The sequence below is a fragment of the Erythrolamprus reginae genome, chromosome 2, assembly GCF_031021105.1.
Source record: "Erythrolamprus reginae isolate rEryReg1 chromosome 2, rEryReg1.hap1, whole genome shotgun sequence".
Lineage (NCBI taxonomy): Eukaryota > Metazoa > Chordata > Lepidosauria > Squamata > Dipsadidae > Erythrolamprus > Erythrolamprus reginae.
Window position 1 is genome coordinate 60,257,772 of NC_091951.1, and position 13,357 is coordinate 60,271,128.

The window sequence follows — 13,357 nt, forward strand, 5'->3', positions numbered from 1 at the left end:
GCCTTAGATTTGCCTGGATGTCTGAATCAAAGGAAGCCTCACAACAGTTCAAACAAAACAAGAAGGACACAAAAAGCGCCTCCCCCCTTCAGCTCTCCCAGCGCCATTTTTGTTGTAAGTAAGTAAGTAAGTAAGTAAGTAAGTAAGTAAGTAAGTAAGAAAGAAAGAAAGAAAGAAAGAAAGAAAGAAAGAGAGGGGGGGGGGAAATCCCCAGCAAAGCTTGCCACCCACCGCATCCCTGAAAGACTCTGAACAGGTTGGGTAAAAAATGTTTTTTATTTTTCTCCATACAAACTTTTTCAATACATTACAAAATACCTTCATAATACAATAAAAACAGTATCAAGTTAGTAAGCCCCCTTCCCAATTATTAGTTCCCAATTAATTATTTCCAGTATTCAGACTCTGAACAGGTTGATCGCACTCTGAGGAAAAGACGCTGGGCTCTGGGGTTACCACCATGCCGTTAAGCGTTAGGTAAAAGAGGAAAGAAACACCCCCCACCAAAACTTGCCACCCTCCACATCCCTGAAAACTCCGAAAGGTTGATTGCGCTCCGAGGAGAAGCAAAGGCACTGGACTCTAGGGTTGCCGCTGTGCCGTTGAATGCCTGAGGAGGGAAAAGGTGCCATACTGCCACCCCCTACCGCCAGTATGTGTACACAGCACACATACTGGGGAAGAGAGAGACTACCCCCTCCTCTTCCTATCCCGCACACACCCACACACTGCACATGTGTGAGAGAGGGAGGAAGACTACCTCCTGCTCCTCTGATTGCAAAGTGCCCCATACATCCAAAAGGCCAGGGTGAATGGGGTTTTGAGCCTATTCGGCAAATGGGCCAAGGAGAAAAGGCAGGGCCCAAATGGTTGTGGGGATGGGAGTGGAAGCCTGGGAATCAAACAGGCACGGCCAAGCGAAGGAGGTGAACAGTCCCATTCTGAGCAGCGGCATATATAACATTCTGTATGGGAATAATTGGAGCTGTTCACAACAACAAATTAAATCAGCTAGCAGTAATTACTTCCCAGCAACAGATCATTCAAAATGTGCCAACTTCAGTTGTTCTAATCAGGGGTCTCCAAACTTGGCAACTTTAAGGCTTGTGAACTTCAACTCCCAGATTTCCATGCTGGCTGGGAATTTGGGGATTTGGAAGTCTACAAGTCTTAAAGTTGCCAAGTTTGGACATCCTTGTTCTAACTGAACACTGTACCCTCAAGACATTGAGCGGAACAATCCACTCAAAATGTTTCAGTCTGCTTCATGTACTCCTACATTTGATCCTCCAAGAAATATCTATGATAACCAAAGAAATTCAGTGGCTCCCCAAACTGTACCAGCTTTTGAGATTATTATGATCATTTCAAGGTAGGCACTATCAAAATTTTCTCACTACCTTTCCCTGATCAAAAATGACTGAGTCAATTATTCTCTTTGCATTTTTAAAAAAGAATTAGAATTTTAAATTCCAATTCTTTTTTAAAAAGCTACAAAATACTACAATTAATTTATACCTTACCTCTGGTTAGGGGGAGAGCAGAACTTTAATTATGGGGTGTAAAGTGGATTGAATACTGTAGTTTTGGCCATTGACTCACTTCTAGCCAGAATTATATGCTGCTGAAAGTATAAAGGCGAAACCTTGGCTCTATGATTTTATTCTTCTATCTTTGCAAGGATAGCATATATGAAGAATACTATATTTTTGCATTTTGTAATTAATTTTCAAATCCTTCACCTATACATATTTTAATAATTTCTGATTTATCTGATGATATCTGTAATAAAATTTTCTATATTCAATAAATGAAAAGAAGGCTGTTTCAATCCAATATCAGAGTGTCACACAATATAATCCTGTCAGGCGCCAATTTTTACTTCTAACGTGTACGTTAAAGGATAAGGATTTATAATGCTGCCTATGAACGAAACCACTTTTCATACACAAATGCGATCTTTTTTTCCAAAGGGTAATACAACAGTACATTTACATAAACTAATCCAAACAATCTATGTATTTGACAATGGCAAACCTCACACAGACTGCCTATTGTTGGTTTACATCTTGGAGTTCTTTATGTTGGCTTGTAACACTGCCCTAGCTGTCAAAGGTTTGACTTGGCCTCTAAATAAATGGTTATACAAGTGCTGTGCAGTGATATTGGACTGCTTTGGAAAAGAAACCTGCTGTGTACGAATTCAAAAGCTATTAATTTTTCAGTCAAAAATATTCATGCCTATTTCTTTTAATAGAGAAACACTGTGTAGAGCTACTGAGAGATAATGTTGACTAGTAGCGCAGAATTTTCAATAGAACAGTTAAAAATAAATTTAGTGGGAGGCTCCATCAAAGCTATAATTTTCTAGAATGTAAAACATTTTTAATACTGATGAAGGCAGTGCATCCTTCACTCCCTTTCCTTTGGTCAAATTTTACTTCCTTTCTCTGACTGTCCACTTATTAGTTGTGCAGCAGTTTTTATTCCGGAATCACTGTTACTGCTACTCTTTATTTGCAAAAAAAAGTCCTGAACCTTAAGTAGTGAGATCTTGGGAGCTGATGAAATTGTTCTGGCCATATTGCTCTTGTACTCAAAGGGGGAAATGTTGACCCTTCAGATATTTTTATCCTGAAATTGACATTTGGCCATGCTGGTTGGTCTAACTTCCTTTTGTATGACTTTCTGGGGGGAAAAGGGAGGGATAATAGTTACCTAGAATTCACCTTCTGTAGTCCTTGATTTACAACCTTTTGTTTCATGACTGTTTCAAGTTATAGCACGTAAAAAGTGATTTATGATTGTTTTTCATACTTACGACACACTTACGATACTGCAGCACTGTACCCTCTAAGGTGCGCAGCCGTGCGCCCCCAAACACCCCTCGTGCACACTTTTCCAAGGCCGCGCAAGGAGCCGTGTCGTCCCCCACCCCCCCAGCGCCTTCGGCCCCCTCGTGCCCCTGGCTTCTCGCCATTGCCCCCATAAAGCATATGGTAAAAGCAGTTAAATAATAACAGAGAAAAAAAAAACCCCAGCCCTCACTTGTTTTTATTAATAGTTATGTTTTTGGTTTTGCTGGTTGTTTTAGTTTTAATAGTAATAGATTTAGGATTTGTTTTATTATTAATTTCTTTTAATAAAAAAGAAGGTATTTATTTATGTGTGTATTTATTTATTTATGTATTTATTTGTGTATTTATGTATGTATGTATTTATATTTATTTATTTATTTATTTATACTTCTATGCCGCCCAGTCCCAAGGGGACTGCCGCTCAGACACTATACTTTTCTGCCCACTCCGAAAAAAAATTAGAGGGAACATTGTACTGTGGTATCCTCCATAGTCATGTGATCAAAATTGAGGTGTTTGACAACTGCCAAATATTTATGATGGTTGCAGTGTACTGGCACCATGTGAATCCCCTCTTGTAATGTTCTGACAAACAAAGTGAACCAGGACTCTATTTGAAGGATCACATTTGATATGGGTCAGATGGTGTTGTTAGAGAACTGTGACAGAGGTAATCATTTACAAATCATTTGTAGAACCATTCTACCTATGTGTGGAGCACCACTTTCTTATTCAAGTAAGTAACTTGTGGCATCAAGCAAGTAACTTGTGGCAAGTAACTTGTGGCCATCACGTGATGTATCACAACATTTTCCCCCTTCGCGGAACTGGGGTTGGCATGGCCTACGTGTGACACATCGGGCCTGTGGGCTGCCAGTTTAACAACTTTGAGCTAATGTATTTTCTGTGTCACCACAAGTGATATCCTCAATATAATTATCTCAAATATTTGTGAAGATATACTTCAAGCAGCTTTACTTCACGTGTTATTCAAAGTACTTTCTGAAATGGTTTACCCTCTCCTTGGTTCTACCTGCTTGTTGATACAACTGAAGAAGCACTGCTATTATTTTTAGAGAATATAGGGGCAGATCTGGGGATGGATTCAAGGGCAAAAAATAAAAGAAACAGATTTCATATGGCCTAAGCTTTCATGGGAGTTCCAGATTTTGGAAGACAGGATTATAACAAAATGAAGGTGTTTTTTTTAAAGCTCTGCCTTGTATTTCAAAAACAAGAACACTGTTTTTTGCCACTCAAAAATGCTTTGCAGAAAAATCTGCACATAGATTTACTAAGACAGTGAAAGGGATCAGGGATTTGAATAAAATGCTCTATCTTAAATTAAAATTTAATTTACATATCAAAATCAGACTTGCTTATCCTAAAAGCTTATGCCCCCCCACAACCTTTTAAATATGAGGTTTTTAAAGTTTATTCCTCTCCTGATAATACTCTAAAATTCCTAATTGCTTCATGTGAGTGTTTTAAGCTGAAGGATTGATTTGCTACTTAGTTTCTTAGCTATGTGTAGGTAAGTGGCCTAATTTGATTTTACTTGTATGAAAATTTAGTGCTGATGATCTACAGTTTGTATAAACCACATTAATCAGCAAGTAATGATGAACCATAACAGCAAATTGGTTTATCAATTTTATTGTCATGCCGATTGTAAAATAGCTTGTAAGCAGGCATCTATCTTTCTATCTTGACAGAAAAAAAGAGATTCAAATCGAAGACTCAAGAATTACAGCAACCTGATTAGGTATAGCTGAAATTACTGCACAGAACAATTACTTTGCACATGTTTTCCTGGAAAAGAACATATTTTTTTTTTCAGTTTTCTTTGGAATTAAATCCTTAACTCTAAGTGGAGCAATAAAGGGTAAGGGAAGTCCTTTGTCACAAAACAAGCAGTGGGACAGATGTATCAGCCAAATTATGAGGGGACCTAGTTTGTAAATATTGTAGTGAATTTATTTCCCTGGATAATGATCAAGAAGTGTGCTGTTATGCAAAAAGAAGTTAACCTTATAATTTATTTATTTATTTATTTATTTATTTTATTTATTGGATTTGTATGCCGCCCCTCTCCGCAGACTCGGGGCGGCTAACAACAGAATAAAAACAGCATGCAAATCCAATACTAAAACAGCTAAAAAACCCTTATTTCTAAAACCAAACATACATACAAACAAACATACCATGCATAAATTGTAAAGGCCTAGGGGGAAAGAATATCTCAGTTCCCCCATGCCTGACGGCAGAGGTGGGTTTTTAGGAGCTTACGAAAGGCGAGGAGGGTGGGGGCAATTCTAATCTCTGGGGGGAGTTGGTTCCAGAGGGTCAGGGCCACCACAGAGAAGGCTCTTCCCCTGGGCCCCACCAAACGACATTGTTTTTTTGACGGGACCCGGAGAAGGCCCACTCTGTGGGACCTAACCGATCACTGGGATTCGTGCGGCAGAAGGCGGTCTCGTAGATACCCTGGTCCAGTGCCATGAAGGGCTTTATAGGTGATGACCAACACTTTGAATTGTGACCGGAAATTGATCGGCAACCAATGCAGACTGCGGATTGTTGGTGTTACATGGGCATTTTGGGGAAAGCCCATGATTGCTCTCGCAGCTGCATTCTGCACGATCTGAAGTTTCCGAACACTTTTCAAAGGTAGCCCCATGTAGAGAGCATTACAGTAGTTGAGCCTCGAGGTGATGAGGGCATGAGTGACTGTGAGCAGAGACTCCCTGTCCAGATAGGGTCGCAACTGGTGCACCAGGCGAACCTGGGCAAACACCCCCCTCGCAACAGCTGAAAGATGTTTCTCTAATGTGAGCTGTGGATCGAGGAGGACGCCCAAGTTGCGGACCCTCTCCGAGGGGGGTCAATAATTCCCCCCCCCAGGGTGATGGACGGACAGATGGAATTGTCCTTGGGAGACAAAACCCACAGCCACTCCGTTTTAACAGGGTTGAGCTTGAGTCTAATAAATCTCTTTATTTTTAAGATGCAGCAAGGTTACCTTTTATGCTGTGTTCAAAACAGATTAAGACAGCAATCTTTCTAGTAATAACTGAAACATTAAAATTGTTATTCTGTATTTGTATCTCTCAGAACCAAAAAAATCAGCAGTGGCAAAGCTTTATGTAGTCTGCGCAGATACTTACAGGCTGAGGGGTAGCTTTTGGTTCAGTTGATTTCACATGCAGGTGTGTCATCATTGCTTGCAGGCGGTCCTTGTCTTTTGCAAGCTGAACAGGAAAGAGAAATGTAAACATGACTTTTGTGAACAGAATCCAGAAAGGCTCTTCTCTGGCATTGTAACCAGCACATGACAGGAAAAGTGCATAGTATTACTTTCCTGTGATTTGGAAATGTTACGAGGAGCCCACATCCCTTTCTGGCATTTCTTTAAAAGCAAAGCAAACATTTTGGGGCTCGGTTATCAGCTTTTTTTGCAAAAAATGCATTGGAGATTTTGACAGAAGCAAGTGTGGTCCTTCAGGCTCAAGGAGGGGTTGCTGAAGTAATGAGGGAGAAAATGAAGGAATTTTATTAACTGTTGTGGTTAGCTCTGGCCCTGCTCCTGCCCCAAGGACTATGGATGTGGGGGAGACATCCACATGCTGTAGGCCTGTTTTGCCCCCGGTTGAATCTGCTGATGAAGGCTCCCCTGACCAAGAAGACATGAGTGACAGGGAGGAGGAGAGTGGGGAAGACAGCTCAGAAGGAGATCAATTATCTAGCTCCTCCTTGGATTCAGAACAAGAGTTAATGATACAGCCACGCATGCGGAGAGCGATGCATAGGCAACAACAACTGAGAGATTATTATCAAAGAAAATGAGGCCACCTGTGGTTGGGTGGGGCTGTGGTAATTAGTGAGGCTGCTATAAATAGCAGCCTGTGGGTTTTGCCATTGTGGAGGATTATCTGATCATTGTGTTTCGTGACTGCTTTACTGACTTTGACTTTTTGTGTGCTGATTTTTCCCTGCTTTGAAACTAAACCAGAGCAAAGTGTGTTTCACTTTGTGAAAGAAGAAGGACTGTGAATTGCCTCACAGCTGCAAGCTAAGTATCACAGAACTGATAAGGGACTTGTACAAATTACCAGTTTGGTTGGAGATGAGTGCTCTTTGCTATACCAAAAGAGGGCTTGGTTTAAGTGAATTTTCATTATAAAGAAGATTGTTTTGAATTTTCAAATGTGTGTGTGTCTGAAATTTGTACCTGTGAATTTTTGGGAGGAATCTACCAGAGAGCCCGACAGAACAGTAACCAACCTCAATGGTAAGAGACCCAAAGCCAAGCTTTGTTGGCTTTAAAGGTTGTCATCACCTCCTTTTCTATAACATCCACTCCAGTGGTGGGTAGTAGCCGGTGCACCCGGTAGGAAAATACTGGATGCATGCGCAGCTGTACGCTCCCGATGCCCCCTCCCCATGTGAGATTTGGCTTCTGCGCATGCCCAGCAAGCCAAATCTCACATAAGGATGTGTGTGTGAGCAAGATTTTGGCTATTTCCCCCATTTTTTTGCTTCTGTGCGAAGCAAAAATGTCAGCAAAAACTGCTGAAATCTCTCTCTAGCGCGCGTCGTCGTGTGAGAGTTGGTTTGCTGTGCATGCGCAAAAGCCAAATCTTGGGTGGGCACGCGCGCACTTGACTGATGGGCACGCCCACGATGGTCTCCGAGGGAGCTTTGGTAGCAGGTAAATGGAGCAGCCCATTACTGAATCACTCCCTATTTTAAAAAAACGAACAGCCTTAGGCTACAGTACATACCCTCTATTAGGCAGGTGAGGTAGACATGTAAAACATTGAATGGATATTGTCAGCTTTAGGGAAGGGGAAAAGTAACCATTTCCAGAAGGTAAATGTTTGTTCTCTTACTGAATAGATTTCACTTTGGAAGAGAAAAATCAACAAGCTTTCTTTTTCACATTTGCTTGTACAGTCAAGGGGATACATCCTGGCGAAGGGGTTTTTTTTTTGTTATATAAAGACAATATTTTTTTTGTCTTTTACTACAGACTGGATGATGCACAAATTAAATCTGAATTGTAATTTATAAGCCAATTTGCATGGGGTTGTTTTCCTACTGACCTGTGGGTGTTAAATATAAAATACAAGTATAGCTCCAGCCACTGATAAAAATCTCTCCCACACCAGCCTTTTCATTCTGTTGATGAAACATCGGGGCAGACATATTCATATGACTCAAACCCTAATGTATTGGAGCAAGGTAGCAGCCTCAATAAATGTTTTAAAAAGTTGAAATATAAAGTTCTTTTTTTTTAGAGGTCTTTACATTTTTACAATTTCACAGATTTCAAAAGTGGTAGTTCATATGCCTAAACCATTTACAAAAACGTTACAAAAACATAAAAAGTTACTTTATGACTCAGCATCATTTAAAAAATAATACAGTGTTTCCTCGATTTTCGCGGGTTCGAACTTCGCGAAAAGTCTATACCACGGTTTTTCAAAAATATTAATTAAAAAATACTTCGCAGGTTTTTTCCCTATACCATGGTTTTTCCCACCCAATGATGTCATATGTCATCGCCAAACTTTCGTCTGCCTTTAATAAATATTTTTTTTTAATAAACTTTAATAAATAAACATGGTGAGTAATAATCTGAATGGTTGCTAAGGGAATGGAAAATTGCAATTTGGGGGTTTAAAGTGTTAAAGGAAGGCTTGTGATACTGTTCATAGCCAAAAATAGTGTATTTACTTCCGCATCTCTACTTCACGGAAATTCGACTTTCGCGGGTGGTCTCGGAACACATCCCCCGCGAAAAGCGAGGGAACACTGTATTTCACTGTCTCTAGGGAGAGAGAAAAAAAAGTCGTGTCTCTGTAGAATACTTCCATTCCCCACCATTCAGCTTCTTGGATAAGAATTCAAATGCTTTCAAGGGGAAAAAAACCCTTTTGCAAAAACAGCTTTGGATTTCGGAAGAATTCTAAATTTTTCAAAGCCTCCGTGCAAAGATCGGAGTCATCAGTAATACTCAATCAACAATATCAGCAATTTTTTAATTCTTGCCATTTTGAATAATTCAGGAAATGGATAATGCTTCCAGAATCCAGCATTCATAAATTTAAAAAAACAGACAGGGACTAATTTTTTATTTCTTTTAAACCCCTCTACCTGGCTTCCAATTCACTCCATAAACTTCTTTTAATGAAATAAATGAAACCTGGATTAGAATGAGGAGAAGGAAACAAAGATTATCTTCATTTCTTTTTAACTGTAGGAAAGTGTGAGCAACAGAAATTACAGCTCCTGCACTTGTGTGTACAGTGATCCCCCGCTCGTTGCGAGGGTTCCGTTCCAGGAGCCCCCGCAACGAGCGGGTTTTCGCGAAGTAGCGATGCGGAAGTAAAAACACCGTCTGCGCATGTGCAGATGGTGTTTTTACTCCCACAGCGCTAGCGAGGAGCCGAAGATTGGGGGCGGCGCGGCTGTTTGCCGCCGGCATGGAGGGCTTCCTAGCAGCCCCCCAAACCCGGGTTGGGGGTCCGGGGGGCGCTGTCTCTCGGCGCTTTCGAGCCGAGTCCGGGAGCGAACTCGCTCACGGACTCGGCTCGAAAGTGCCGAGAGAGAGCGTGGACAGGCCCGTTCCTTGGCGCTGTCTCTCGCCGCCTTCGAGCCGAGTCCGGGAGCGAACTCGCTCACGGACTCGGCTCGAAAGCGCCGAGAGAGAGCGTGGACAGGCCCGTTCCTTGGCGCTGTCTCTCGCCGCCTTCGAGCCGAGTCCGGGAGCGAACTCGCTCACGGACTCGGCTCGAAAGCGCCGAGAGAGAGCGTGGACAGGCCCGTTCCTTGGCGCTGTCTCTCGCCGCCTTCGAGCCGAGTCCGGGAGCGAACTCGCTCACGGACTCGGCTCGAAAGCGCCGAGAGAGAGCGTGGACAGGCCCGTTCCTTGGCGCTGTCTCTCGCCGCCTTCGAGCCGAGTCCGGGAGCGAACTCGCTCACAGACTCGGCTCGAAAGCGCCGAGAGAGAGCGTGGACATCGCCCGTATCTAGAAGAAGTTGCCACCCGAGCGCTCTTGCCCGGCGGGAGGCGAAGCATATGGGTGGGGGGGCTGTCAGGACACCCTCCCACCCCAGCACTTTGCATCCCGCCGGCAAAGAGCAATAAGGCAGCAGCTTCTGCCGGACACGGGCAATGGGCGGGACAGAGAAGCGGGAAGAATCAGGAGGTTCCTTTGGCGGCTGGAGGCTGCCTGGCACCCGCTGCAGCCAAAACAACAAAGCCAGGCAGCCCCCAGCTGCCAAAGGAGCCTCCTGATTCTCCCCGCTTCTCTGTCCCGCCCATTGCCCATGTCCGGCAGAAGCTGCCTCCCGTGCCGATGTTCCCCGCCAAGCCCAGTTCGGCTTCCCTGGCTGCTTGGCCGGAGGGGGGGGGGCTTGGCCAAAAGGGGCTGGAGACGCAGCGATTTGCCTCCCGCCCCTCGCCCCTGTGCCACCGGCACGTCATCTTCCCTCCCAGACAAAAAGGCCGGCCTTTGGGGATGAAGGGGTGTGTTCAGTTCTGCGTCTCCAGCTCCTTTCGGCTGAGCCCCCCCCCGGCCAAGCAGCCAGGGAATCCGAGCCAGGCTTGGCAGGGAACATTGGCACGGTAGGCAGGAGACGATCGGGCGACCGAAGCAGCAGCCAGGGAAGCCGAGCCGCGTATGGCGGTGACGGCGGCCGTCTCCTGCCTCCCGCGCCGATGTTCCCCGCCACGCCCGGCTCGGCTTTCCTGGCTGCTTGGCCGGGAGCTGGATGCTGGTGGTGGCGGAGGAAGGCGAATGCGGCTTGGAAGCTGGGAGGGGGGCAGAATATGGGAGGAGAGAGGCTTGCAATAGAGGGTGGAGGAAGCGGCCATGGGAGGGCGAGCTGCCTCAGGGAGGAGGATCGGGCGGGACCAGGTGGGGGCTGGAATTTCTCCGCCAGGGCGAAGGGCGGGCGAGCGGGTGCTGGGGAGGGCTTCTCGCCCTCCCGACAGCAAGAGGGGGGAGCGAACGGCGTGGGCAGGGAAGGGCGGGCGAGCGGCAGCGAGGAGTTTGCGTGGGCGGTGGGGAAACTCCTCGCTGACGCCAGCAAGAGGGGGAAGACCCAGGGAAGCCGCTGCCATCTACGCATGCGTGCCCGGCACGCATGCGTAGATGGTATTTTTGACTTCCGGGTTGAAAAATAGCGAAGTACCCTGTTCGCAATGGTTGGGGACGCAATAAACGGGGGATCACTGTATATAGCTTTGAATGAAATTAACTTTCCTTTAAGCTTGAATGAAATTAGCTTTTCTTGAAGACTTCTAGAAGGTTTTTGCAGCTCTTCATTGACTAAATTCAAATACTAGTATTTTGAACATTATTTTATTTGGAATGGAGTGTTGGGGGGCAGAACAGAGAAAATATATCATAGAGATGACATAGCAACAATTTTACAGGAAGTAAAATATAGGTTAGGGAAAATCTTGAGAAGATAAAGGGTATTTTTTTTTTTAAAAAAAAGTAAATTATGATGTAAAATATAAATTATAATTATCAGGAAAAGTAACAACAAAAAGTTGAAGATGATTTTTCTCTAAAACTATTTGAAGCTCTAAACGACTAACTCAGTAAAATTTCAAATGTAATTATCTTCTGCAGTTAGCCCACGGCTTTCCATATATCTCTACAGTGTCATTTTGCATACAAAATAGGCCACTTTTTTTTTTTTTTTGAGGAATGGTAGCTATCTAATGTACAACATTGTTTTAATCTGTCGGCTTTGGCTGTCCTTTTGCCTACTTCTTTCACACAAAGAATGTCAGGCCACAAAAAAACACTTCGGCATATTCAGACTGGGTGTGGGTATCTTTTTCAATTCCCCGAATTAAAAGATTGTAATAATACAGCAATTGCACGTCTTTCATAGATTCTAATTTCATTCCTTTAATAAACTCATTAGAAGCTGATTACATGTAAATAGATTGGGCAGTGACATAAATCAGGGTTTTAAATTATAATAATAAAGTATATATTTAAAATAATGCTTTAGGTCAGTGAATAAAAGTCATTTATAACCTAATCTTGGTCAAGATTTAAAAAATAACATGGGTTGTTTCTCACCCATTCTATGCACTACGTGCACACACATTTATCACCAAACCAAACTGTAAGACATTTTCCACATGTACTGATAATTACAGAAAATTCAATGCACTCAAGCTTTAATTTCTTTTTAAAGTTATAACAAATGGGAAGCCAAGCTACAATTTTTGCAATAGCATTTAAAAATTCATAAATTCGGAAATCTCTTTTTCAAATTAGGCCAAAGAGAAAATCACTCCTGTAATATAAATGTATACAGAGGAAATATTAATTAATAATAATACAAATAATAAGATATTATTTTTACCTGCAACTCTAACTGTTGTACAACTTGCATCTGTACTCTACATTGGGCTGTACTTCTATCATCCAACGCGTGCTCACTGTTGAGATGTCTGTAATAATGTACAGAAAATGATTAAGTGAAAAATACCAAGATGAGTAAGCAGAACAAGTATCTAGAAAGCCTAGATATTTTTAATATCCTACCCCAATTTAACCAGTGCATCCTTATATGAATCACTGTGTCTTCTACAAATGAACTTTCCATTTGTCAATTACATTACAGAAGGAATGTCCCACCTGTTTATAATTAATATCATATGATTTAGAAATGAAAGTAAATGTAATGCTGTACAATCAGGCCAGAAATGTATTAACAAGTCAGAACAGAGCAGCAAAAAGAAGCTACTCTGAAAACTAAAGAATCAGTTCTCAACTCAAATGAAGCAGCAAACATATGGAAAACTCTTAAAAACATCACCGGTTACCGCCAACCTCCTTCCCAAGCTGAAGGAAATCAACTGGCAGGTGACCTGAATATGTTCTATTGAAGGTTTGAAAGGAAACTATAGCCCCCTAACTCCACAACTTCCATCCCAGACACACCAACAACCACCAAACTTCCAACAACTGACCCCATCCCATACAATCCCTGGTGACACAGAAAAAGAAGTCCACAATCTATTTCACAGACAGAAGTCAGGAAAAGCAGCAGACCCAGACAAGGTAACTCCTTCTTCCTTAAAAGTCTGTGCTGACCAATGGTCCCCATCTTCACCCAAATCTTCAACAATGCTCTTTCTGTGCCAACTCTGGAAGCTCAAACTGCCCAAGGAACTGCTGATACAGTTCTGCAGAGGAATTATTGAGTCTGTCATCTCTATGGTTCGGTTCTGCAACAAGACAGGCACAAACTTCAGAGGATAATCAGAACTGCAGAAAAAACAGTTACTGCCAACCTGCCTTCCATTGAGGAACTGTATACTGCACGAGTCAAAAAGAGGGTCATGAAAATATTTACAAAGCCCCTCACATCCTGGCCATAAATTGTTTTAACTTCTACTCTCAAAACGACGCTATAGAGCACTGCACACCAAGACAACTAGACATAAGAACAGTTTTCCC

The 13,357-nt window shown here is 42.8% G+C and overlaps 1 protein-coding gene across 25 annotated transcripts in view; it reads right to left on the bottom strand.

Moving 5' to 3' along the window:
- FOXP1 (forkhead box P1) overlaps positions 1-13,357 on the bottom strand; it is a 780,655-nt gene that overhangs the window by 43,590 nt on the left and 723,708 nt on the right. For all 25 annotated transcript variants that reach the window (XR_011557934.1, XM_070738223.1, XM_070738212.1 and 22 more), the window contains 2 exons: positions 12,258-12,345; positions 6,026-6,109 (listed from right to left, as the gene is read on the bottom strand). Coding sequence is in view for 24 of the 25 variants with exons in the window: in XM_070738223.1 (XP_070594324.1) it covers positions 6,026-6,109; positions 12,258-12,345 (172 nt within the window). In the remaining variant the exon portion in view is untranslated. The remainder of the gene's footprint in view (positions 1-6,025; positions 6,110-12,257; positions 12,346-13,357) is intronic.